General features: G+C 42.0%; 3 protein-coding genes across 10 annotated transcripts in view; 1 reads left to right on the top strand and 2 right to left on the bottom strand.

Moving 5' to 3' along the window:
• Positions 1–512: 512 nt before the first annotated feature.
• Positions 513–9568, bottom strand: LOC115023734 (ADP-ribosylation factor-binding protein GGA1-like). The gene is made up of 17 exons (XM_029454989.1): positions 9449–9568; positions 8589–8673; positions 8158–8233; positions 7960–8058; positions 7634–7757; positions 6671–6771; positions 6474–6554; positions 5303–5440; positions 5120–5201; positions 4883–4993; positions 4614–4757; positions 4279–4322; positions 3850–4037; positions 3429–3700; positions 3148–3317; positions 2433–2543; positions 513–1890 (listed from the first exon to the last, which is right to left on the bottom strand). The coding sequence occupies exons 1-17, from the start codon at positions 9492–9494 to the stop codon at positions 1780–1782; spliced, it is 1983 nt and encodes a 660-aa protein (XP_029310849.1). The 5' UTR covers positions 9495–9568; the 3' UTR covers positions 513–1779.
• A 45-nt stretch (positions 9569–9613) lies between these two features.
• micall1a (MICAL-like 1a) lies at positions 9614–26039 on the top strand. 5 transcript variants are annotated; one of them, XM_029454536.1, is made up of 16 exons: positions 9616–10547; positions 13570–13618; positions 15992–16133; positions 16958–17058; positions 18267–18415; positions 19215–19813; positions 19900–19969; positions 20175–20599; positions 21707–22095; positions 22182–22316; positions 22860–22986; positions 23555–23645; positions 24026–24099; positions 24407–24521; positions 24604–24650; positions 24748–26039. In XM_029454536.1, exons 1-16 carry the CDS (start codon positions 10405–10407, stop codon positions 24885–24887), a joined length of 2796 nt encoding a protein of 931 aa, XP_029310396.1. In that variant the 5' UTR covers positions 9616–10404; the 3' UTR covers positions 24888–26039. The 5 variants fall into 5 exon arrangements, with proteins under 5 accessions (XP_029310732.1, XP_029310396.1, XP_029310479.1 ...); XM_029454619.1 differs by having other exon boundaries at positions 21749–22095; XM_029454700.1 differs by lacking the exons at positions 9616–10547; positions 13570–13618 and adding an exon at positions 13795–15535.
• The window catches only part of c1h22orf23 (chromosome 1 C22orf23 homolog), a 5579-nt gene continuing 5015 nt past the window's right edge, over positions 25929–26492 (bottom strand). For all 4 annotated transcript variants that reach the window (XM_029455346.1, XM_029455418.1, XM_029455478.1 and 1 more), the window contains exon 7: positions 25929–26470. In XM_029455346.1, the coding sequence (XP_029311206.1) occupies positions 26339–26470 (132 nt within the window). In that variant the 3' untranslated portion in view covers positions 25929–26338. The remainder of the gene's footprint in view (positions 26471–26492) is intronic.

Here is a 26492-nt window from a genome sequence, read left to right on the forward strand (position 1 = left end):
ATACAAAACAACTTCTATGGAAATGGAATAGCTAATTTATAGTATTACGACACAGCCTATGAGAATGATTAATGGCACTGTGTGATGATGCGAGTAGATCTACCATAACAGATGCTTCTTTCAGGTAAGTATTTAAATTAATTAATATTACTCCGAGGGTTCTCGTTAAACTATCGATGTTAATCTAATTACTCAGGTGGAACCAGTCTGCCTCTAATGTCATTTTATTTCAGTCTTATGAGCCTGAAAGTGCTCCAATCAACTCCATGAGCTCAGATGTTAGGATGATTCTGTAACATGTTTCTGATAAGGACATGAACATATGAAAACAGAAACAAGATCGAACTCGTCATTTGTTTGTATGTATATATGTATATATATATATGTATATATATATATACATACATACATAGAAAAATGAAAATCAAACGTTTCATCTCAGGCACATGCGGTAGAATCAAACCAGATGTCAACTCAGGACTCACGTGACGTCCCTCTTTGGGTCCAGCGCCAGTAGAAAGGCAACAAATGAGAAAAGACGATGAAAGTAATATGGAATGGTTTCATGTGCAAAATTAAAACAAAATAGGGGCATGAAATTTTATGTTGTGTAAAATAACTCAAAATCCTGAGTGAAACATGTAGAAAGAAAAAAAGTGTCAATCTTTTTGGGAAAAGTGCAGAAATTAAAAGCTAAATTTCAGTATTTTAACAGGGGCAGAGATGTAGTAACTTTCCTTCGTAGTCATTTAATTGTGGCAAAAGCACAGATGTAACTAATGAAATCAATGCTGGTTGAATTCCATAACACCTGCACTTTTTCTACCACACACACACACACACACACACACACACACACACACGCGCACCCTTACCATGCCAGTGTGGTTTCTCCTGATTTTTGACATTTCAATTTAGTTTGATCATGTCCCTATGCTACTCAAGTGGTTTCCAAGTAAGTTGAGCATGATGTCCGATTATTAAATCCACAACGGCTGCCCTTCTTTGAACATTGAAGTAGTGCTGAAACAATTAATTCATTTGATAGGAAAATAAATTCTGATAATCAAGATGTTTATCAGGTAGAAATACCAACTATTCCATTTCATTAGGTTGAATACATTGGGTGTGTTGGCTGTTGGTCATACTGTAAACATCACTTTAAGCATGTAACTGACTTCAAGTTTAACTGAAAACCATTACTGACAGACTAAAAGACAATGATTTGATGCAAACCTACTCTGAACACTCGTGGGACATTTTTGCTCCTGCTGTCCAAAGTTAGGGATGCTTCGTACTTTAAAAAGGGTTGAGCATTGGGTTTCGTACAAAACAGAAATAATGCGAGACACCAGCTGTTACATGTAATTCACATGGCATGGGACATCTGAGAGGATTGTAAATTGGACAAATGCACACATTGGTTTTTTTAAAAAGGCTCAACTTGTTTCCCCAAAAGTCACTTCATTGAATCAACATTTCTGACAGTTTTCTTTATAGTTTGCGTTGGAATGATTGTTGGGAGAAGAAAAAGCAGCTACGAAACACAGGAAGGCGGAGATGATCGAATAAAGACAGGAAGGCTGCGAAGGAAGGCACAAGGTAGAAGCTGGTTCCCACGACTGGTCTCATGTCGGCTTGTATCACCAACCCAGAGTTTGTAACCATTTAAGTGTAAGAGAGGCCGTCTCCCCTCAAAGCCAGCGATGAGGGACAACTTCAACCTAAATCTAAAAGGAGGCAGCAGCAGATCAGATGACAGGAAGATGGTCATTCTCCCTAAAGGTTCCCCCAGGTGTTTGGAGGCGGGAACTGGTCCACGTCTCCAGATTCATCGTGAGATTTGTCCCCCAGGTTGAAGGTCAGCTTGTACCGCAAACGTACTTTTTCCTAAAGAAAGAGAAAAAAAAGTCTGTTCGATGTTCAAATCTCAGTCGCTGCTTGAAGATGCCCTGTGGAGTTCTGTTCCTGCAGTGTCTTTGTCGTGTTGAACGCATTTCCTTGAAACATACTCAAAACACATTTGCTAAAATGATTTTTAGGGAGGATGTGGATTACGTCACCCACTTGCTCCTTTGTACATCCACGTGCTCAACACAAACCAAACGGGGGACCCACTCGTGTAATGGAAAAACACTGCATTGCTTTACTGCTCAGTTTCTTATCTCCTTGGCCTGGTACTCATTGGGGAAATGGTACTGTGTGAAGGTATGACCTTAAGATGACCTCAAGTTGACCTAATTGTTTATTGTGGGCGAAAACGGTCAACGGTTAAGGAGTAAGTTGGGCTGTGCCTTGCAGGTAATGGCCAAACTGATCAAAGCCAGTTCCAGTCTTGACTAGTTGCAGTGCTTTTCCTTTACAGTCGTCACAAACTGAGGCAGAATCTAAATAGACTGTATTAAAACTGTGGAGGTCAAGTGGCAGAGTACCTTGTGAGGGTTCGCCAACAGCAGGATCTGTGTGATGGCGGCTGGAGGCAGGATGGGATTGAAGGCTGGGAGCTCAGTGCTTGAGGGAGGCTGCAGCTTTACTTTCATCACCTAGGCAACGCACATCCACACAAAAAAGCATATTAACGAGTGGTAATATTTTAGTCTTCATCTGACTGAATGTTAAGACATTTACATTGGTGCTCCAATACAGATTGACTTAAAAATAAAAAAGGGAAGGTTCACAAATCAAAAACACATTTTCCCTCTCACCTGTTGAATGTATCAATGTAGATTGTTCTGGTGCGAGTGTCGGAGGCATCGCTGTACAGATGTCTGCCTGCTCTACAATATAATGGAACTTGATGGCTTGTGATGTTCAAAGCGTCCAAAAAATATATTTTAAAACCTCAACAGAAATGTCTTTCCAAAAGTCCTGACCCGGTTACTCAAGATAATCTACAGAACTTGTTGTGAGCAGTTTCATGCAGGAACTAGTTTCTTTCTACCGAACTACACCCGCCAACCATATCACCGCGCAGAAGGAAGCGTGCATAGTGCCATCAAGTTCCATTATATTGTAGCGAAGACAGACATCTGTACACTCTGCATCTCACACCAAAACAATCTAGACTGATCAATAGCACTACAGGTAACAGGACAAATGTGTGTTTTTGGGTAAACGGCCCCTTTAAACTGAGGAGGGAGAACTTACCTTCGGTACAGCTGCCTGAAAGCGGATGTTGGTGACAGGAATGGGGGCAGAGGACAGCATGGAGATGATCACCACTAGCACGTCAGGCCGTGATGAAGGACAGTCACGGGCGAAGGTGAACAAAACCCGGAGACTGTGTTTGTCGAATACAGTCACTGGTAATAAGCTGCCTGAAATACATTTGCAGACACGTGGGGGGAAACAAAACAGAATGTGATTCAGAGAAATAAAAGAGGAAAAAGCGTCACTGCTGGGTCCGGTGTTATTGCTTGAATGCTTACTTGGTTTGATTGCTTCCAGAGGCACGGTAACGTCAGCTAGAGCGATGTTATCGTTGGAGTCAGTAACAGCCGATGAGCCTTTTTCCGCAGCTGCGAGACTCCGATTGGAGAGGAGAGCGTCCAGCTGCTCCGATTGGACGGCCAGGCTGAATGTGGGCAGCGGAGCAGGAGCAGAGGACGTGGTGTTTGCATTGGGAGCGGGTCTAGAGTTGGCGTTGGACATGGTCTGCATATCTCGTAAAGTGACTCTTGAGTGAGGTTGGAGCTTATCCCTGCATGTAGAACAACGGGACGAGTTACATAAAAGAAAGGAAACAAGGGATTTATTACATTACACTGTAGGGCTTCGAAGAGTTAGAGCAACATAGACGACTTTAAAAAAGGTTATTAACTCCATGTCCTCCAAGTTTGTTTAACTTACCATTTGACTTGCTGGCTCTCTGGAGGAAGAGACTGCTGTAACAATGTCTTCCCCAACAAGTTCAGGTCTTCTATGGGTTTAGGAGGAGCAGTGGCGCCCCCCGCTGGTGGAGCCTGCGCTGTTTGGACCACAGCCGGTAGCAACACTGCAGGGACTAATGTAGCAGATGATTCTGTGCCATCAGAGGACTGAGAAACAGAAGGTTAAAGTTTGCCTGTTAAGAAATGTATGAGAAGATGAAGATGATATAAAATGTTTGAAAATGGAAATCAGTATTAAAGCCTCTTTATGGAGAATCTTTATGAGATTATGGCATTTAAAATCCTTCCGATGACATGTAGAAGAGTGTGCTTTGAAAAGTCAGACATTATTTTAATCCTACATATAGAGGCTTTCATTTGAGCAGCAGTATCATCTCACAACTTGTACCTGAAAAGTGTTCTGAGAGTCGTAGTTTTCCGTTACATTCAGTCCTGAGAAATCAGGGAGAATAAATGGTTAAGTCAATTTTTGGTCAAATATCAAAATGTCATTCTGTTAAATGTCAAGACAATTCACTTCTAGATGTCAAGAGTTTCTAAAAATGTTAGCCAAATCTAGAAAGGTTGTGAATGTGCAAAGCTTGTGGTCTCGCCAGATGTGGCCCAACAGGAGGGCCACACACTGTGCTTACATTGCTGACTCGCCATTTTTGGCTTGCTAAAAGGTTACGCTTAGTAATCTACTTTCGTGTTTACAAGCCAGATGAGTTTGTTTGTGCTTACCTAGTGACATGAGCTCATCATCCAAGAGGCTGATGCCCATGTTCTGATTCAGGGTTTGGAGGCTGCAGGACTCTGGGTTGGACGGTGCCGCGTTGGCTGATGCGTTAAGTCCCATCAGGTCTACGAGTGCTGAGCTAATGCTGCCTGGTTTGGACAGGAAAAAACCCCATCTGTGATCTTAAAGTCCATAGTAATGTTTGGAGAGGTTCTTTAAATAATGAAGCTTAGAAAACAAGGAATGATGCCAAATCACACACACATGTGCCTACCTGGTTGTGAGGCCATGCTTATACCATCCTTAGACACATCCTCTCCCTTTACCAGCTGTCTGTACAGGTTGATGACCTGCGTCAGGCTGTCATTGGCCTGTAAGATATCCGCTGGAAGCACAAAAACATTGTTAAGTGGCTTTCAAATTTTACGCTGTGGAAAGAAAAAGTGACTTAATAAAAATCTGCCTTATATAATATGTCATACTGTCAAAGCCATGAGGTCAGCAACCTTACCTAAGGCTTCATCACTGTCCTCTGTGTCACTTGCTAATCGGAACAGTGTAGGCCTCATCTTTTCACAGCGCTGGTAAAGATCCTGCGAATAGACACGTGTTAAACACATTAAAACCACACCTGTAGTGAGTGATTAAGAGACTGTGGCTGCAGCTAGTTTTAAATGTGCTGAGCTGCACTGACCTTAATGAGCTCCTGGTTGCTCTGGGAGTAGCTCTCCTTGCTGTAGCCCTCCAGCATCTGGCTCAGCAGGCTGACACTCTCCTTCACCTCCTGGATGGCGTTTAATCGCTTTGATACCTTCTCCACACGCTTTTGGTCCTGCAAAAAGAGCGATGGGTTCTCAGTGACTGGATATTGACAAATATAATGTACAATAGATACAAAATAAAAATATTTTTACATTTTAAAAGACCATTCTTTATCACAATAAATATTTGAAAGTTAAATGGGTTTTACATATTAAAATGTGGGGGGGTTGTGTGCGTGTTCGTGTATCCGTCTGTCTGCAGCTAATCTCTCATTACTACTGGACCCATCCGCCTAATATTTGTTCTGCTCAGTTATGACTGTACGCTCAAAGACCTCTTGTGGTTGCAGTGATTCCTCATTTTTGATAAAAACTATTTTAGTGACTGTTTAATACCGTCATTGACTGCTGGCTCCTCTTAACCAGCCGGTAGTGATCAACAACTGCTTCAGTAGCAAAAACTTTTTCCCGGCGATCAGCTGTCAGCCTGGCTAAAAAGAAGCCTGACCCGAGTCTTGTTCAGGCTCAAAAACTGACATCCATAGAAAAGTTTGGTCTCATTTTGAACCGGAGCATCTGCAGATTAATTCCATACCCGATATGTTATGATCCACTAAAGTTAGGCACGATACGAGATGAATTTCAAATCATGATGACTTATATATTCCTTATTTATATATTCCTTATTTATATATTCCTTATTTATATATATATATATATATATATATATATATATATATATATATATATATATATAGAGAGAGAGAGAGAGAGAGAGAGAGAGAGAGAGAGAGAGAATAATGATAGAACTTAAACCAAAATATTAAAACAATCTAAAACTTAGTTGAAAAAGCCTTGAGCCTGTTATTCATACGTGTTAATGTTATCATGCTACATGCTATTCATACTAATGTTATCATGCTATTCATACTAATGTTATCATGCTACATGTTATTCATACTAATGTTATCATGCTACATGTTATTCATACTAATGTTATCATGCTACATAATCGGATGCGTCTCGTGTACAAATGGTGGGACACGCATGCATGTAGGACCACATACTGTACGCCACATTTGGTAAACATACGCGATGACTCACCTCCTGGACCATTTCCTTAATGAGCTTGTTTGCTGCTCTTAGATCTTCTGGCTGAGTGCTGTTTAATAAGCGTGACAGCGTCTACACAAACAGGATAAACCAGAAGAAGGAGAGGAAAGAAAAGAGGAAGAGAACTTTGTAAACCATTTGTCCCGTGATGATTCTCCCAGGAGTTTCACATTCATCAACACTCATACCTTAGATTTCTCCTCATCCTCAAAGATGATGTTTTTGGCTCTGGGTGCAGGGGGCGGGAGGGGCTTGTCATCAGGAAGTGCAGGATCTAGCTTGACAATGCCTGAAAGAGAACAAGGACACCTCTTCACCTCACATGTCAACAGCTTAGCTAGGTCTACGTCACCTCGGACTCAGAATACTGCCCCTGACATAAGTGATGCTAGAACACTGTTCATGACACTTCTTTTACGTATAATGTATGTTTTATGTTTAGCACCTTCATAAAGATCGCTGACTGCTTATCTGAGTTTGTTACAAACTGTTCCTTTCACTCGTCTGGCAGCGTCTTGCTCAATGTACCAAAAATGACTTGCAAAAAGTATGAGGAAGCAGCCTTCTGTTGTAATACACCAAAGGTTTGGGACAAAGTCCCTTTACAAATAAGACAAGCAATTTCTGTTAATAGCGTTCGGAAAAAGCCCTAAACTTTGTGTTATGATCTTGCTTTTAATTAATTACACATTTCATCATTGTTAATATTTCATATTCAGTTTAAATGTCTCATACTTGTTTTATGATTTTTAAATCCGTCTTTAATATCTGTGTTGTTTTTATTAACTGTGCTGTTGATTTGATTCTCTTGTAAAGCACTTTGAGCAGCATTTTCTGTTATGAAGGGGCAATATAAATAAAGTAGACCTGGTTCATACACAACCCTACATCAGTATTGATTATACTGCAGTAACTTAGAACAACTATCCAACTTTGGTGATAACTGCATTTTCTTGTAAAAGTTTTTTTTTTTTTTTATAAATCAGACTAAATGCAACTAAGCATGACTAAGGACATTAGGCTCATGCTTATGGCTCATCACCATACAAAAGGAGAACCAACACTGACTTGTACAAAACACAATTTGTTAATACAAGGAAAATATCAGTAATCAAAGAACACATGTTCCCTTCTGAGTGTGGAGCGCTCACCCTGTTTTTTCAGCATCTGATAGGCGTCTGCTATCTTGGTCTCATCAGCCAGCTTCACTGTCCAGCTGTACATTATTTCTAAAACCTTCTTCTTCACTGGCTCTGGAGCCCGGGCACCCAAATACTGCAGAGAAAAGAGGATTAATGCAATTGTTAGAGTAAAATGTGTTTATCCTTTAACAACAACTCAAGTACACAGATAGCTGGCCCACTCTTCTGTTGTTTTCTTTAACTATTCCTGCAAAGTTTTCTATGTGCACTCAATCTTCATGGGTGTGCAGTTGCAGCAAAACTAGTATGGCAGTATAAAAGACAGGGATCATTACCTTGGGTGACACCACTTTGATGAGCTCATTGAGAAAGCGAAACTTTCCCACTTCACTGTGAAATCGCTTTCCACAGCTTCTCATGCATGTCTCCAGAACCTGGGAAATGTTTTAAAGTTAGTTTGTTTTACCTTTGTATAATGACAAGTGGTGGCTAACGCAGCACTCCTCCGCAGACAGTTACACTTGTTAGCTTACCAGAAGTGCTTGCATAGCCTCCCACTCCTGAGGAGATTGGATTTTGTGGGCCAGAAGTCTGGTTGCAAGCTGGGGACTGAAAGATAAAAACTAAATGTAAGCTTCACTTCACCGTCACAGAATAACGCAAGACAACAAATTTGAAATGAGCTACAAAAATACTTTGTATATAGATGCACAAATTATTTGGCCACTTGTGAAGCAAAACACCCTCGACATAAAAACAAACTTGATTTCATGTTGTGATGAAATATCATGCGACTTTTAGGATGTTTTATACAGAACTTTAAAAAGATGTGAAACTGGATTAAACCAAGTTGTAAGAATTTAGATCAAACAAAGATCTACATTATGTATATTGTAGTGATTAACACAACAACAACTATTCTGGTGTAATATCTTCATCATCATCATCATCATCATCATCTCACCCTTCCGGATCATTGTTGAGCTGATCACAAAATCCCTTGATATTGTCCCAGTCAGTCTCCTTATTCAAAGGGTTGGTGGCCTTGTCTGTATAAAAGGAAAAACACATTAGGATAAATCCTGAATCTGTTCTATATCCAAACTTTAAAACTTGCAGCATGCAACTTCATTATCTTTTACATCACATTTAGCAACAAAAAAAACATAACAAAACATGAGTCTCCTGACTTTCCTTATGTCTGTATAGATCTGTGAAACCTTTCGCAGGTAGTGGCTATGAGAGTTACATCATACTAAACGTCTGTGATGCCTGGCAGCTGCTGTAGCCTCTGGTTGTTTGCTCTATACAAACCAGCAGTTCTCTGGATAGAGCAGGTGAAGAAGGCTGCTCGTGTTTGCAGAAAATGGGTGGCTGTGTCTAGAGTTATAGCAAGAGTACTGTATCGTTATGGTTTCTGGTTTGGGGCTCGTTCAACTGGTTTGTATTGGTCATTGGTCAGCAGCTAACTAGCTAGTTGATTTTGTTAGCATCCAGCGGGACATTATTAGGGTTCATTTATCTAAATGTCATGTTTGAGCAGCATCCCTAACCTCAAACTGTCACCAGAAAACACAATGTGAGCTCAAAATACGAGTGCATCACAGTAGAGGTGATACATTATCTGACTGAGTTTGTTCCGTATCTACAACTGCACTTTTGATTTGATGACATTCGCTCTCAAAAAATGTCTTCCCTCGGGAAAATACTATGGCAGACAGCAGCTAATTTAAACTGAGAAGATGTCTCCGTGTACCTTAACAGCTTATCTGCTATCAATGTCCGTTCAAAGTTAATTGGATATTGTACAGTATAATGACTTACTGATGCGAGACTGCAGGGTAGCCTCATCCGGAGGCGCCGCCGCCATCTTTCGGGAATTCTAAACAAGTGGCCACTATCGCGTGACTTTTGTAATGTATCGCGTGGCTAGCCGTTGGAGCTGTGGCTTTGTAGCGCCCCCTCTATGGCGCGAAGAGAAACAACAACGTGACACTAAAGGGTGGCAGTCAGGCAGCCAGCCAGCGCTTCAATCAATGCAACGCCGATGGCTTAGTTTGCTCTGATCAACATTAATTGTCGGGGATGTTTTTTTTGTGCTTTAATTTTGTAGAGGCAAAGAGGGCGTCGCGAGTTGCGCGCGGTGTGTAGCTAACATACTTTTCATCCAGCGTTTTAACAGCCGTTGCAGTCACTGCACCAACAAATAAAAACCGCGTCGTGGTCCACATCAAGGAGGAAACTGTCACCTCTGCTTCGACTGAAACCGTATCATCGCCCGAAACTGGCTCAGACAATCGTCACATGCCAGCGCCCACCAAAAAGAAGAAAACCTGCAAATTGTAGACATGAGCTAGCTGCAGGCTAATGTACCTTAGCTAAATTCGATACGTCAATAACTTTGTTGGCAAGCTACCGTAATCAACTCTGGATATCAACCTTGTTTTAACGCAGTGGTTCTGGTCAAAGTACCACTTTATACGTAGTCTTCACTGTCTGAATAACTCGGTACATGAGTTAAAGTGGGGTCATAATGCATTTTGTAGTTACAAAAGTTAAGTAACACCTAGCTAGCTTGTAAGACATGCTAGTTTTTCTTACGTGACTCACTGGCTGATAATGAATGTATCGTAACATCGGGTGTTGTCTGGCTGTCGCCCCTTTACCGAGACACTGCTGATGAGTCGTTTATGACCAGACAGAAGACTTTGCGTCTTGTCACGCATGGGACAAACCAACAAGATTTTAATTGACAAGAATACTTGGATTTCTATAGTACCATGGGGTCTCTGAAGGCGCTTCAGGAGTGGTGTCGGATACAGTGTGAACATTACAACGATGTGGAAGTAAAGGACATGTCAACGTCCTTTCGGGACGGTTTAGCATTTTGTGCCATAATACATCGCTACAGACCAGAATTGATGTAAGTAACCCGAAGTCTAACGACGTAACATTGATACCAACCTAATTAAGATTTTGGCTATTACAAATGATAAAACGGTTTACAGTGGTTCAAGTAAAAGGTACATAGTCAAAGGGTGACAGGTTACTTTTGAAATTGTTTAAAAGTACTGTAATAATAAGTATGTAATCCATTCAGGATACAAATGCAGAACAAACTCAGTAGTCGGATCGTGAACTCATCTGTGCTCTAGATTAATCCATGAGTAGATTTTTTTAAAGACTGGGATTAAGACAGTCAACAAAGAGTTTTTCGTTTTTAAATATATTTTCAGTGGAAAGCTGCCTAATTCAAAAACTGCATTAACACAACTGGGTATGATATTACTGTAGTGGTTAAATAACTGTTGTAAAACAAAATAATGCCATTTATGTTACATTTTTATCAACAATGTATGTTTTCATGATGTTTTTGTGTGCTTTATCCTAGCAATAACACCCCAAAAAAATGTTTAATGAGCATTGTGCTGGCCAGTGTGCTGTAATTAACTCTGGCTGACATGCCATGCCCTGTCTGTAACAACACACCCCTCCTCTCTGCATTTTACACCTACACACACACATTACAGAAGCTCCCACAAAACACAACAGCAGTATCATTGCGACTAAAATGACTTATTATAGAGATGAGGAAGTTTCATTGTTATGGCAGAGACAGAACATCTCCTACTTACTTATTAATTTACAGTTGATAGGTGAGTTTGACCAGCTTTTTTTTTTGTATGAAAAATTCCTTAAACAATTAATTCATTATCAAAATAGTTTGCGATCATTTTTCTGTCGATTGACTGATTGTTGCAGCTCTATTCTGCATTTTGTGTTTCAAAGCAGGTGATTTACTTGATTTTAAATGTTTCCATTATTTTTCAGTGTAAATATCAGAAACTCTGCCCATCATATGATTCACATTGGACATACATTTCTGTGGAGAAGCACTAGCCTTGTGGAGCATAATGTGGCTTTGTGTGGCTCAGTGGGAAGTGCACGCTGTTGACTGTATCAGATCAGTGGTTTTGACTCCTTCTAAAAGAAGTTGACTATCCTTGTTGTAGGAGGATTGTGTAAAAGCAGTCAGTAAATGACATGTTATGTCCCTCTTTTGTCCTGGAGGGGAAAATGTGGTGTGATGGAATGCTTTGAGACACTAAGCATCTTGCTCATGTAGCTAACCTCTCAGGTGGTCCAGGCCTTTTGGGCGCAAATTGTACTATGCTTGGATGGCAGTAGAGCAAACATTAACTGGAGCAGTCACTGAAGGACAAGTCAGTGAAGTGGAATATATCGGCAGTAGAGCCGAAAGTAAGACTGGACAAATCCTAAACACCCAGCTTTCGAGCTCTGTCTCTTCAATTTGTGTCCCAGCATGCCTCCCTGTCCAGCCTTCTGTATAGCTGCAGCAGCCCAACGGAACTTGCTGTGATCCAGACAGACAGTCCGTCAGGCTAATCTGCAGCTGAGACCTCCGCCTGTCAAACTGGATTTAGCTCTAATGGCTGGGCCTGGCCTGTGTAGGGCTGCCCTGCACTCTGCAGCCAATGTATTCTCATCCAAATACATCACACTGATGCAGAGGAGGGACGTTAGTACAGCAAATGACCTCATCTCAGTTTCAGCACGAGACCAACTGTCACTCAACTTTACTGGAGAGGGAGTAGAGATGGCTGCCAGAAATCATACAAGGCTTAGTTAACCATAGTTCATGGGAGAGTGAGGTCAGAATTTAATTTGAATTCAATTGTGTTCATATATGCAGCAGTGCAAACAGTCACGTCATCTACTTATTTGAACTTTTCTATTTCTTCTGTGTGGAAATTTGTCTCCATAATGCACTGGTTTTGTCTCATCTGTTCTCTACTATAACAACTGATTATTACGTATTTATAAACTGCATTTTCGATTGTAACGACCAAAACCCAATCGACACAACTGTGTTGTTCCGCTTGACTGAACCAGATTTAGCAAATATATTGGTTCACCCAGGTTTTGAATGTGGATTTTAAATGGCCGATGCATCACACACACACACACACACACACACACACACACACACACACACACACACACACACACACACACAGCTCCTCAGCATTCCTGCTTCCCAAAATAAACCTTGCAGCAAGACTGAGTTACAGTGGATTATGTTCGCAATTCAGATCACACACTGCACTTCATCAGCCGTGACAGTGTCGTTTGGCACGGTCTGTTCTGTGACTATCAAATAATGTGTTACTGTTTTTTAAGTTGCTGGCTACGTCGTAAATGTGACATAGTGACTAGTTGTGACATGGTCTTGATATTAGAGCTGCTGCCCTGTGTGTTGGTGACCATGGGAACTAGATTAGCGAGAACAGAGGTCACTTTGTGCGGCTCCAACACGGAGCTCATTCACAGGGTTTTTCCTTCTTGAGAGTTCCACATGGTCTCCACGACCTCTCACCAGGATCAAGGTGTTTTCCACCACACTGTTTTCCTACTGCTACACACTTTCAACATTAATTTACTTACACACACCACCACACTTTCATCCCAGAACACCTCTGACATTTTCTAGTTTTACTGCAGGATGTTTACTGGCTTTGGTTCCTCGCCCCTGGCATTTCAAAGCAGAGCCTTGTAATTATCAGCCCATCACTCCCGTTTGGTGCAGGAGTTCTTTCCTTTTGTACTGACACTTATACGGGCATCATTTATGTGTGGTATGGGACCAATTCTCAGCTTTGGTAGTTAGGAAGCTTAACTGCTCTCCATTCCTGCATGTCTTGCTGTCAATTCAATAATAGCTTTTTGATGGTAAGTGGAAAGCAAGCTCAATACAGTGCCGTCCTATATCAGCCTGGCTTGGTCTTCTATAAGAGTCCTCATATAAGAGGAGATACCATGATTTACAATTGTTGCAGGCTATATAACTATACACTGACTACCCGCATACCCAGCCTTATCTCAAATGTTGTTTTGAATTTTCACTTTCTGTCTTGTCATTTCAGAGACTTTGGCTCGCTGTCTAAAGAGAATGTGTACGACAACAACCGACTGGTGAGTCCATTTTACAGCTGTGTGTTGTGGGACGGTTAGCTTTTAAATGGGGGCTCAAATCACCTATGTGGTTTTAGGCATTGCATCTGCTTCATTCAGCCATAACATTATTACTAAGCCTTTCAGTTTGCATGCAGTCATGGTGGGTGTGACCTCAGTGTGTTTGACTATCTGTGTGAGGAGCGCTGTTACTTAATCCCGATGGAGCCTGATGAGGGAAAACGGGGAGAGGGAGGAAGCTTGAGCATTCAAAGTCCTAAAATAATTCTTGACATAAGCCTGTGGAGAGACCATGTCAAGAGGATTTTAAGTGCAAAAGTGCTGAAATTGCAGCTTATAAGTTGGTGGTTAGGAGCCAAAGTAGAACTTTTCACATTTCCCTTGTTGGTTTTTTTCCACATCGTCTGGAAGCCAGCAGAACATTGAGGGATGCAATGGGAGTCTCCTCATTTCCAGTCTGAGCTAAGTGTTGGCAGCTCTTTGCAGCTGTTTACATACTTTTAATCCAACAGCTTTCAGGGAAAGTGAGGCAGGGAAAAAGGGTGTGCTGGCTGTCATTAAAAACAAATGAAGTTATTCACTGTATCCATAGGGCCTTAGCTTGTGTGAGTAATCACAGTAAATGTGAAAAGTAAGTCAGATTTTAGTATTAAGGAAATTAAATGTTAGTGGTTGTCTCTCTCATAGTGCTACTTTTCTAGACGGTCTACTTAACAAGTACACTGTCTGAAATACGTTATAAAGCTACTGTAAGTGTCGATTTCATTTCCCTCCACTTACTCATATTCTGTCACTCGTCCTCCCATGTACGCTCACTCTCTCTTTCTGTTTTTATTTTTTAGTTGAATCAGTTGATGTTTAATTCAAATAGGATTGGGCTATATAATTAATTTATTTGAATTTCTGTACAATGTGTAAAATGCCTACATTGTGACAAAATTACGTTAATATAAGATCCTGCACACGAAGGTTACATTTGTTTAAAAATGTGCCTCGTCTATAGCTGTCCCTAACAGCTGTTAGCTAAGATAACAGCTGTTAGCTAAGATAATAGCTGTTAGCTAAGATAACAGCTGTCTCTAGATATCAAGAAACATTTACAGCAGTAGCCGATGATTCTGTAAGCGCTTTACTGATCCAGCTGTGCTGTAATGGATTATTAAAGGGCCCCCGCTCTTCAGGTGGAGCATCTTGTTCTGATGGCCCATAGCCGTAGGGATAACCTGTATATTTTTTGAATATGCATAACAACGACAGTCTTGCAGGTGGTGGAAGTCTTTTATTATCCTTGACTAAATAAATTCAAGTCGTGAATTGTCACTGCGTTCAAACAAAGTCTCATTTTCAGTAGAAACGCCTGTTTACCAGAGGATCAGACGTGCATTAAATTGAGGTCTGGAGGAGGCTAATGAGGGCAGGTCAGGTGACCCAAACATGTGTTGCTAGTTTGACCTGCTTCTCTGTGTCATTCTGGAGGTAGTCTGACTCTCAGCCGCTTCCTGATTTGGACTAATTAATTGGGAGCGTGTGGCTACTTGGCATATTGCTGTGAAACAAGTCTAGTGAATCAGTAACATGTTATCAGTTTCTAATGCATTCATATACATGAATTGCAGGAAAGTGGGTAGTTTAAACAAGGCAGAGTGAACAATTTTAGCTGTAAGCCAGATATTATTTGTACAATGCATTTAGATTCATTTAGGTGTGTAGCCGTGTGCAGCCTTTGTTGGCTGGATTAGTTCAGTGTTGTGTGACTGCCAACGATTGTATCCCTGTTGTTATGTAACTAAACCCCCTGTCTCATTTCTTCAGTGGAAGTTTTCGTTAGACTGATGGTTATGCTCAAAGGACAAAGTATTATATTATCAGCAAATGACTGATGTTTTGGCAGCAGAGTTAGATTATTCAGGGCATCAGGTATGTGCTGCTTGGTGGCAAGCATCTTTTCTTTTCCTTCTTTTGCACACATGCAACGAATACATTATTCTTTCCTTGGTTTCTGAGTGTTTAAATTCAGACGCATAGCTGGATTTCTGTGAGTACACAGTACACAGAGTTAAGATTAAGTAGTTTGAGTATAATCATGTTATGCAGTAACTTCCCGATCAAAGCATACTGTCTCACTCACCCCAGTGGTATCAAGCCAAACCATGCGTAGTCTGATTTTGACCATGAACTTAGTTTGTTCACTCGCTTAAAGTGAATAGATGGCAGTTGGAATAATCCATATCGATAGATCGTTACACACCTATTATGGTTATAAATGGCAGCTATTATTATTATTATTTATTGTGTGTAACTCTAACCGCTAACTGTTTCTCAGCTTCCTACTAATCTACCTTCCTCCTCTTCGCTGTCTGTGCTTCATCGTAGGCGTTTGAAGTGGCAGAGACTCAGCTGGGGATCCCGGCCCTGTTGGACCCAGAAGACATGGTGTCCATGAAAGTGCCTGACCGGCTCAGCATCATCACATACGTCTCCCAGTACTACAACTTCTTCAACAACAAGTCTCAAGGTGGGTTCAGTAAATTCTGATGGATTCACTTCAAGCAGTGTAGGGCTGTACCAAATGCCTTTTATGTTTTACATTTAAAGCTTCTATTAAGGTTTTCGAATGAAGCTTCGAATGTCTGCCGTCATATCATTTTGTTCATGTGGTTCTATATTTGTAATTCATGGTGCGGTTAGATTGCTGCTTCGCTGCCCTGTTAATGCAGGTGTCTCCCTTTTGTGTCCGGCAAAACAGGAAATGAAAAAGACGTCATTGAAAATGATGTTTTTGAAAAGCTCAATGCCAACAAAAATGGATGGAAGCAGAATATTTCTTTAGATAAAAACATTTGAATTTTGGAAATGATTACATCAATCTTTTTTCAATAAGTTTGGACTTTTGGACAACACTCTGGAGTTATTGGAAATGTTTGGGTCACACGAGACAGAAACAATCCTACGCTGGAATCTAATACTACAAATAGTACAATATTAAAAATATTCATCTAGCCTGATCTTTATCTGCAATGTTCAAATTCAAATGTCAACGTTATGAGTGAAGCTTCAAACTATTTGGTACAGCCCTAAAGCAGTGTGAACATAAACAACTTCATGTTTTGAAGTTATTACACTTTTGACCATATATGTCAGAGATAATATTCATTTGATGATTTTGACTTATGGGAAATCTGCATTTTGTGTGTTTCTCATCCAATCCTGATTTCAGAGCCATAACAACTGTCCACCCTCTGCACATCTGGAAATGTAGCAAATTATATAACCTGTGGGTGTGACAACAACTTGCATCATTTATTTATATCATTAACTGATGACTTCCTTTTTCCGCAGCAAACCCCCCTTGCATGAAAAGGCTGAGTTCTGCCGGTCATAATGAGCCTGCCCAGAAAAGGCCCCCGACCCCTTTGGAAGACAAAGTGGTTGAGTCTGAGGTAAGAACAAGACTTGGCACCAGGAGAAGCAGAAATGACCCTGTGCATGTGTTGATAATGATTATTTTCTTTTACTCTAGGCCACACATAACTTTAAACAATGAACTCCATCATTTCTGCATGATACTCTACTGGAGCTGCATGTTAACAAGCTGTAGTCTTTGAGTAATATATTGTTTGTGGTCTTTTTAAGGCTGGAAGCCGCACACATTATTTTGGTAGTACATTGGTGTGTATCTGAAGCCTTAGATTATCTAAGTGTAATTCTGCATGTGCTATTTGGGGGTATTAAGTCATCAGATCTGTACAATACAAATCCCATCCTGCCATTGCAGTACAACAATGTACAAGCTCCACATTTATAATTACCACTTCCTGGTGTGGGCTTTGTGTTGCACAGCAGGGAGAAACAAGCTAAGCAACAGGTAGTGTAAGTCTATAAAGATAGCCTCTGTATCCTGTCTCTTCTTTTCTTTCGCATGCCTTCAACTCCCTTCCTCCATCGCCATACTCCCATGTACTGGCAACCCCTCTCTCCACTTCCACCCCCCTCCCTCTTCTTCAGATGGAAATCCATTCCACTCCCTCCTCTTCCTGCTCTTCTTCCTCCTCACATCTGATCCCCCCTCCGCTCTCTCCTGAGCCTAGGCAGTAGGATGGGGGTGGGGGTGGTTATAGGAGGTGGAAGTTAGGTCAGTCTTTTTTAACCATCTCTTGTACAAAACATACTAACGGTAGTACTCTCCTAACACTGTGTGCCAAGTTTCGGAATGCGCTCCTGCTAACCCCCTTTTGCACTTAACACAAAAAAACAAATAAAAAACCCCCAAATGCCTAAAAACAATATCAACCCTGAATATCAATCGTATCCAAAATATGTGACTCCCAGAGACACTAACCCAAGCTGTTTGGATTTTGTTACTAATAAAAGCTTATAATGACATCACATTTTTGTTAAATCATGTTTTGAACTGAAGAAGAAATGCAGTAACGAACCACACAAATCATTGAGCAGGAGATGTCGAGCAGATGTAGCTAGCTAAACAAAAATGAACAATCCACATCCTTAAATCCTGACTCCGTGTGTGATCTCCCCCTCCCTCTCCCCCATTACTCTCCATCACCCCCCCCCCCCTCCCCCCCCTTCCCCTGACGTCTCCTCCCCTGTCCCCTCCCCTGCGAACAACGTTCCGGGTCGCTCGCCCTAGCCGAGCCAGCCCACAGAGGCAGGTGTAGAAGCGGTCGCAGCCGTCAAGCGCAGCACGTTGAGCAGCACCTGCGCAGCCTGCCAGAAACACGTCCACCTCGTGCAGAGGTTTCTGGTGGACGGCAAGCTCTACCATCGCAACTGCTTCAGGTGAACACTGCAGCTTCTGTCTACCTGTGTGTTATACAGACTTGTTTAGCCATCAGTGGAGCCATATTTCTAACAACGCAATAAAAAACAGATTCTCCTTTTGAGTTTCTTAAAGTGATAATCCTCAAGATTTAGTTCCTGGTTGATTTGGCAACACCTGTGGTTACTGGTGGTGACGGCAAGTGTGATTTATTACTACAGTTTACATGAGAGCAACTTTGGTATTTATTCACAGAGAATCCAGAAAAACGAACCCACAGTTTTAATAAAGAAGTCAGACAATTATTTTTTTATTTTTTATATTTATTATAATTTCTTCCTTTTTCTATTATGTCATGACGTTGCTCATCTTTCACTTGTTGAATGATTTGATTGTTAGCTGACAACGGTAAAAACATGCATGCCTCATTTCCTGTGAATTTATCATTAAGCGATTTTAAGTTGCCTGTGGAAACTGTGGACCCCGCCACTAACGACAAAAACTCCTTTTTATAGAGAGGTGTTTAGAGAATGTAAATACATACATTGTTTACCTCCTGTTGAACAAACGCCAGCCATAAATGGTGTCAAACACTGGATTTGACTTCATGAAAAGCCTAAGGATCTCAACCCTAAGAGCAGAAATAAATGAGTTAACAGTTAGATTAACCTAAGATTAGTACCTAACAAACAATACCAAATGACTGTGTATTATTTTGACAGACTGCCTAATGTTATTAATCTTTTGCAGCTTTATATCTCAACAATCTTTATGCCCCGTTAAAGCTCTAACTGTCGTCCTGTGTCATTGTTTTCTCAGGTGCACAGAGTGTCGCAGCACTTTGCTTCCTGGATCCTACAAATTAGGAAGCAACTCTGGGGCCTTGGTCTGTACACATCACCTTGCAAGGCATGCTTCAGCCAATCAGAACGGCCGGCCAGATCTCAGTCAGAGACCACCGGGGGTAGTTCAGTCTGTCAGGACTGGTCGCAGCGCAGTTCCTCACGCCTCGCCCTCTGAGAGGGACCAGGCAAGGACTCCTTCTCCAGTTAGCCAAACAAATGAGACTGACATGCCTACGGATGACTCTGCCACAGTCACTGCTGCTACAACAAGTACAGCAGACTCAAAAGAGATGGATGGCAGCGCTGAGACGGAGGTGATGCCACGTTCTTCTTCTCCTCCCAACCCTTTTGATGAGAGTGACGAAGAAGAGGTGGAGAAAGAAGAAGAAGAAGAAGAAACTAAAACACCAGTGAAATTGACGACCAATGGGGAGCTCCCCTCTACACCGATCAGTCATCATGAAGCTGCCAGTCGGCCAGTACCGGCCCCCCGCCGGGTCGCTGAGCCCACCCCTCCTCCTCGCCCTGCCCCTCGGGTTCGCCTACCCCGTCCTGCAGATGGTCTTACAGTCGGTGCGTGCTCTCTGCAGAATAGAAATGATTACAGATGAAAATAGTATTTGTTGATATTTATCCTCACATCTTTCTTGAATTCACAGGTGAATACCAGAAGCCTCTGAAGCCTCCGATTCCTCCCAAACCCCGAGAAAGATCCCGTTCTCCTGGAAGGTAGTTGAACTTCTGTTGAATGCATCTTTTTCTGTCCATTGTCATCATTTCATCGACCATAATCATATCATCACAGTCTTTCTGTGTCTCAGGTCTGAATGGCATCTTGTTACAGCATGTAGTTGTTTGCCCCTCTGTTTGGTTGTATTTTGTTGTGTCCCCCTCTGTGACCCCTCCATCACTATCTGTGTGTCTCACTGTCCAGCCTGTCCAGTGGCACCCATAAACCCAAAGACCCACCTTGGCTCGCCCTGGTCCAATCAGAATCCAAGAAGAAGAAAGCCCCTCCCCGTCCCCCTGCCGGACAGGCAACCCCTCCCCTTACAGGCTCTATGTCCTCTCTCAAAGGGGAGGGCTCCAGACCCAGCACGCCCCCACCGCCCCCCAACCCATTCGAGGATGATGATGATGATAATGTCGAGGTAGAGGAAGAGGAGGGGAGCGAAGGTGCGATTCCACCCACCGTTGTGGTGAGTCACCCGTGGTACAGCATCAGTCAGGCCGCTGACGCGCCAGGTGTGGACACTCCCCCTAGTGGAGGAAGCTCGTCCCGCTCTGCCAGCCCCGGGAGCGGCAAGAACAAGAAGCGGCTGGCACCTCTTGCTCCACGGCCTCCTGCAGGTCACCAAGGTCAGTTTGATCCGCATTGCATTTTCTAACCTCAAACTGCTCCCTCTGTGATTCATCGACCTCGCTGTCTGTTGTTTCAAGACTACATTTAGCACATGTTATTGTCCTGTATCTCACCTCACCAGTAAGTCTGTACATAGTGGAGACGTGAAGACTTGCCAGTGTAAAGTGACTCTTTAGGTGGTGAGGTATACATGTGTAAGTCTGTGTGTGTCTGCTCATATCGTAGTTCCCTACGCTGCCACTTCGTGTTACTTGAAAGCAGTATTTGGACATTAATTGGAAAACAACTAATTTTGGAATACTTTCAGTAGATTGTTGTTGAAATTAGACTACGAGGTTAAAGAGGCATCATCAATTTTAGCCTTTCAGTTTCTTTTTTCTTTTATCAACCTCTACACAAGGTACCACAGACGAGGATTCTTTCACACACAAACAGCATTTAACACAAACTATATACATATCGCCATTGCTGCGCAGAAAATAAAAATAGAATCCTGACACTAGATAATGTGTGCGTAGGTCTTACAATCCATCAATGTCACACATCATATCTGAGGATGTCCCAAGCCTCTGCAGTGAATGCACACACTTAAAGCATTACAGCTAATGATTTTTCTATGAGAGCAATATCCCTGAAATAAGTTAACCATTATTTTATCGATGGAGGCTCGGGGGAGAACCATTAGTGCATTACGGTGTTCTATGCAGCAGTTAAACTTGAAAATATGTGGGCTTACTTGGTGTTAACACTGAGGGTGGAGTCATCGTTGCATAATATTAAGGTGGTTGTTTAGGAATTGGGAGTTCCAGGATATTTTCAAGACACTTAGCCAGCTTTGACTGCAGGTTAGAAATAGAAAACATGAAGGTATGTACCATCTGTGTTCTGGCTACATTTAGTAGTTTCACCATCTGTGAGCTTTATTTTCAAATGCATTTGGATTACAAAAGGGAGAGAGTGGGATGTTGTAAATGGATGTTCATTGTTCTTTGTTCTTTTTCCCATTCCCTCTTTACTTCAATCTGTCTCATCTACTTTTGATTCCTGTTTCATTTCTGCTATTTTTGCTCTGTGGTTTTTGCTAAACCTTCTTTCCTCTTCAGTTCTCTCTCACTCTCAGCCCTCCTCTTGCTCTCCCTCTCCAGCTCTCAGCACAGAGAGTCTGTCTTCCTGCTCAGACAGCTCCTCCCATCCCCCTCTGGGTTGCAGTGCCAGCAGCGACCAGGAACACGCCTTCACCAAAAGTGTCTCTGAGCCTTCGATCTGTTCCCCTTGCGACTCTTTGGCCTCACCTTCCTCCTCCTCGACCGAGCGCCTGCCCCACCCTTCCCTAAGCCCCTACCCTTCTTCCATGCCGTCAAATGCCAGCTCGGCTCCAGCCACCCCAGAGACCAGCCGCAGCTGGGTGACCAAAGGGACCGGAGCCCCTCCTCCGCGACCCCCGACGACCCTCAGCCCATTGGCCTCCGGAGCCTCCCAATCACACAATAAGGTAGCAGGTCCGCCTCCAATTAAAGGAATAGAAAGCAATACAGTTTGCACATTATATTCCAGCTTTATTTGTTTTTGTCTTCTTAGCCGATCTGTAAGGAGAACCCGTTCAACAGGAAAGCTTCTCCCTCCCCTGCTAAATCCAAATCCAAACCACCAAAAGGCCCTCGTCCTGCCAGACCGCCGGCCCCAGGCCATGGCTTCCCTCTTATCAAACGCAAGGTATGAAACTAAAGACATGTATACTGCTGCCTTATTTTTATGAAATACTATAATATTGTAACTTTCTATATCACATTATACTATGACTGTTTTTATTACATACTATATTCTGTTCAAACTTTATTTCAGACTCACAAGAGGGTCCATAGCAAAACATAAATAAAACCTAGAGAACACAAACTGTTGACTGGCACTATGCCACCTGGGAACATGAAGTAACAACACCATTGAGCCACTCTGAGCCTCTGCACACTACTTCTCCTGTAGCTGCACCAAAGACGAGCTGAATACATGTGCAGGTGTGCAGAAAGCTCTAAATAATGAACATCTTACATCCACAGAACACAAACTAAACGTGCAAAGCAACATATTTTCCTGAGCATATACTTAACAACACTGTCGATGGATATCTGTCATTACTCTATGACTTTACTTTTACATTTGATTGGCACACTATACGATGACATTTGTATGACTTATATTTTAGCATAGAAAAAAACATTTACAGAATTGATGAAACCTCTCGTCCAAACATCCATCCAGGTGCAGTCAGACCAGTACATCCCAGTAGAGGACATCCACGGGGAGATGGGTCAGCTGGAGAAGCAGCTGGATGAACTGGAGCAGAAGGGAGTGGAGCTGGAGAAGAAGCTGAGGGACAACCCCAACGGTAACACGTCACACTAGTTTTACTGGAGTTTTTTCAGTACAAGTTAAAGGTCTCATATTGTAAAAAGAGATATTATAAAGCAGCTCTAAGTGCTAATTAATACTGTGAAAGCTTCAAAACGCACACAACCTGTATTCAGGAACGAGACCAATTAGAGCAGACGGCTGTAAAGAGACCGGCGCTAAAACAGAGCGTTTCAGACAGAGGGAGGATAAACAGGTACATTCAGACAGTATGAGGAAAATAATGTGTTTTTTGAAGCATTAAAGCAGGTAAACATGTTCCTATAGCAACACATAATAACAGAAAATGAGCATGATATGACTCACCAGTTAGATATGAAAGTGTCCACACATGCAGTGCTTAAGTTAGGTTCGCTGTATTCCAATCTAAAATCTTAACTAAAATGGCTGCTCTGTTTTAAATCGCTCACTAAAGGATTCTAAAGGATTATATAAAAACAATTTAGCAACTAGATAATTGGAGAAAAGATTTTACTTGGAAAAAACCTATAATAATGATAGAAACATTACTCATTTATCGCTGTGTTCCTCGGTTGTGTTTTCAGATGAGGATGAAGAGCACCTGTTGGTCGACTGGTTCACTCTCATCCATGAGAAACACCTTTTAGTACGACGAGAAGCTGAGCTGGTCTACACGTAAGTACGACACTGCAGCAAATGTTAGAATCGAACGTCTTCATCAGTCATTTCTCCTTCACTCATCGGGAGCTGGGTAACAGTTGCACAGGGAAGGTTTTCAGAAATACTTCGCCCAGCTTTTTGTAATAGCAGTAGACTTATTCAGTGTAGCTAATCAGCCCACTTCCTGTGCTTGATTCCCCCCCCCAGACTCTGGGGAAACTAAGAAATCAAGCACAGCTAGTTATTCAGGGCGGATGAGAAGTTTTCTCCGTTGCAGCCTTTTTTGTTTAGGCTCATTCTATTTCTACATGAAAACAACACAAAGAAAGTGTAAAAGTACAGTAGTAAATAGGTGAGCAGTGTGTAACATACTGTGTAAATGTTGCTCACTGCAGAGCGAAGCAGCAGAACCTGGAAGAGAGGCAAGCTGACGTGGAGTATGAGCTGAGGTGTCTTCTCAACAAACCAGGTGTGTTATATGTGAAAATAACTTCCAATCAGATTCATTGCCTGTATGTGTTTGCGTGTAATCTTTGACTCGTGCTACAAGGCAGATCACCACCTGTACATCGACACACAGATTGTGTTAAAGAAGAATCCCTATAGTTGTTATTTGTGTCTGTAACAAAGAAATGACACATTATTACATATTTGGACACGGGTTCAATAAAAAGATGAAATACACCTGCAAAGTGCCATCGTACTATGTTCCCATTGCATAATAATACGTTGAAAGAAAACCTAAACAAAATCATTCCTTATCAACCCTCCCTCAGAGAAAGACTGGACGGAGGAGGACAAGAGTCGGGAGCAGGAGCTAATGTCTGAGCTGGTGACCATCATTGAACAGCGCAACCAAATCGTCAACAACATGGACCAGGACAGGCAGAGGTAATCCGGCATCTGTGTATCTCTGCTGTGTGTTCAGTAATACTTTGCATCTACCAGAACTCTAACGGTCATTCTGTCACAGGGAGGAAGAGGAGGATAAACTTATGGAAGCCATGCTGAAGAAAAAAGGTGGGATGAAGCATAAACTCCATTTGTGGCGCGTTAAAGATTCTTTACATCAACAAACATAAAACATTTCTTCTTTCCCATACTTTTACCTCATCAGACTTCCATAAGGATCCGGACGTCGACCAGCAGCCGAAGAAAAAAGGAGCGAAGTTCAAACCCATCAAGGTTCTCAAGCGGTTGAGCCATAAAGGAGAACCGGGCAAAAGCCGCAGCCCCCGCAAGGAGAAGACCCCATAGAAGGGACGCATTTTCCTCCAAGAGGATACGAGACTGTTTTAACAAGACTAAGGCAATTAACATGTAAGAAAAGAAATTCATCAGGTCCAGAAGATGAGATGAGTTCTCCGTTAACTGTCCTTAACGACTTGGAAGTGCAACCCAGAATCCACCTGCTCACATCTTACTTGATGCTTCGCCAAAAAGTCTCTTCAGTGACTATTTTCTGTTGCCTTTGTGTTTTTAAAGAGATGGTATAACAGCTGCTTTAAGAGCGCACGTGTTTGTAAGCTCTCTGACAGCAGCTTTTCTGTACAACTGCACTGATTTGTTGTGTGTTGCGTCACTATCCTTTGCATTGCACAGCACGTCCGACCCTGTAGCCTTTCATCAAGGTTCAACAAAGGGGCGAGTCGACAGTTCACTTGGAATGAAAGTTGATCCCTGATATCCATGAGTTTTTAAATCGGTTATTCATCTGTTTTTTACTGACGAGCACTCGTTGAATAACCTCTAAACCTCGATTCCAAAGATCAGAAGCTGGATATCTAACAAGGTTTCTTGTCATGTCTGGTTTAAGCCGGTGGTACGAGTGAAAGTAAATCTCGCGACATTTACTCTTGAAATGCTCGATCGACAATGGAGACCTAAGCTCTTCTAGCTGCTTTGTTATGATTGTTTATGGTTTCCTTGTTTTTTAGTTTTGCGATGGTGTCATTAGTGTAAATGCATATCATCAGAGACGTGGCTAAACATAGTTATACAGTATTAATGGGTGTGTGTGTGTGTGTGTGTGTGTGTGTGTGGTTGAGTGACTGGAAACAAAAACTCAATCGGCTTGAATTACAAAACGTGAGGTCTGGAGATGTCAAACGGTTTATTAATATGAAAGGTCACACATGCAATAATGATAATTAGAAAAGGCAGATAAACAGTGTTTTAACAACTGTAGAGAAGCACCAGCTTACAACAGTCTTAACCATTAGAGAGAAACCTGAATATGCAATCATTAATTTATATGTTACTATGCCTTTCTGTTGGTTTCCATGTTTTGCCTTAAAAGTGAATAGGAAAATAATGTGTTATTGTTTGTACGTGTGCCATTTATTTAATTGCTTATGTGGATGAGCGTCATTTGTTTGAGCTAATGTAAATGTCAGTATGTTTACTCGCCGTGTTTGTCAGTTAGTCTATTTGTCCTCCATTTTAAATGGAATGTGCGTCGTGTCTGTGTTTCTGCTCTGTGCCTGTCTTCCTGTCCAGCTGAAACCAAGGGCTTCTGTAGCGCCACATTTCTGTCAGCTAGATGTTCTAAAACAGCAGCAGGATTATAAACAAATACTGACACTGGAAGGCAGAGGAATAAAATAACTTAATGCAAGTTGTTCATGTTTCTTGTAAATGTAATGCGTTCACAGGCTGATGCAGCTTATTGATCCAGTGCAGCCGGTCAGCAAGTAATTTCCAAATGTTCAGTAACGGGCAGTCTTCTCTCTCGTCTCTTTCAACTCCATCTTTGTTTTCTGCTCTGCGGTCCTCTCGGATGTCTTTGCATCCTTCTTGGGACTGCGAGCCTTGTCCAACACCTGCAGTTCTCGAATCCTCTGTTGTAGTCGTGACACAGCA

Source organism: Cottoperca gobio, chromosome 1, assembly GCF_900634415.1.
Source record: "Cottoperca gobio chromosome 1, fCotGob3.1, whole genome shotgun sequence".
NCBI lineage: Eukaryota > Metazoa > Chordata > Actinopteri > Perciformes > Bovichtidae > Cottoperca > Cottoperca gobio.

Excerpts from the sequence above, each read along its gene's own strand:
- LOC115023734 (XM_029454989.1), bottom strand. The coding sequence starts at position 9,494 with ATGGCGGCGGCGCCTCCGGATGAGGCTACCCTGCAGTCTCGCATCA. Across the intron at positions 4,758-4,882 it reads AAGCATGGCCTCACAACCAG|GCAGCATTAGCTCAGCACTC; the intron begins GTAGGCACATGT and ends TGTCCAAACCAG. Across the intron at positions 3,318-3,428 it reads TCTGGAAGCAATCAAACCAA|GCAGCTTATTACCAGTGACT; the intron begins GTAAGCATTCAA and ends AATGTATTTCAG.
- micall1a (XM_029454536.1), top strand. The coding sequence starts at position 10,405 with ATGGGGTCTCTGAAGGCGCTTCAGGAGTGGTGTCGGATACAGTGTGAA. Across the intron at positions 23,646-24,025 it reads GAAGCTGAGCTGGTCTACAC|AGCGAAGCAGCAGAACCTGG; the intron begins GTAAGTACGACA and ends TGCTCACTGCAG. Across the intron at positions 24,522-24,603 it reads ATGGACCAGGACAGGCAGAG|GGAGGAAGAGGAGGATAAAC; the intron begins GTAATCCGGCAT and ends ATTCTGTCACAG.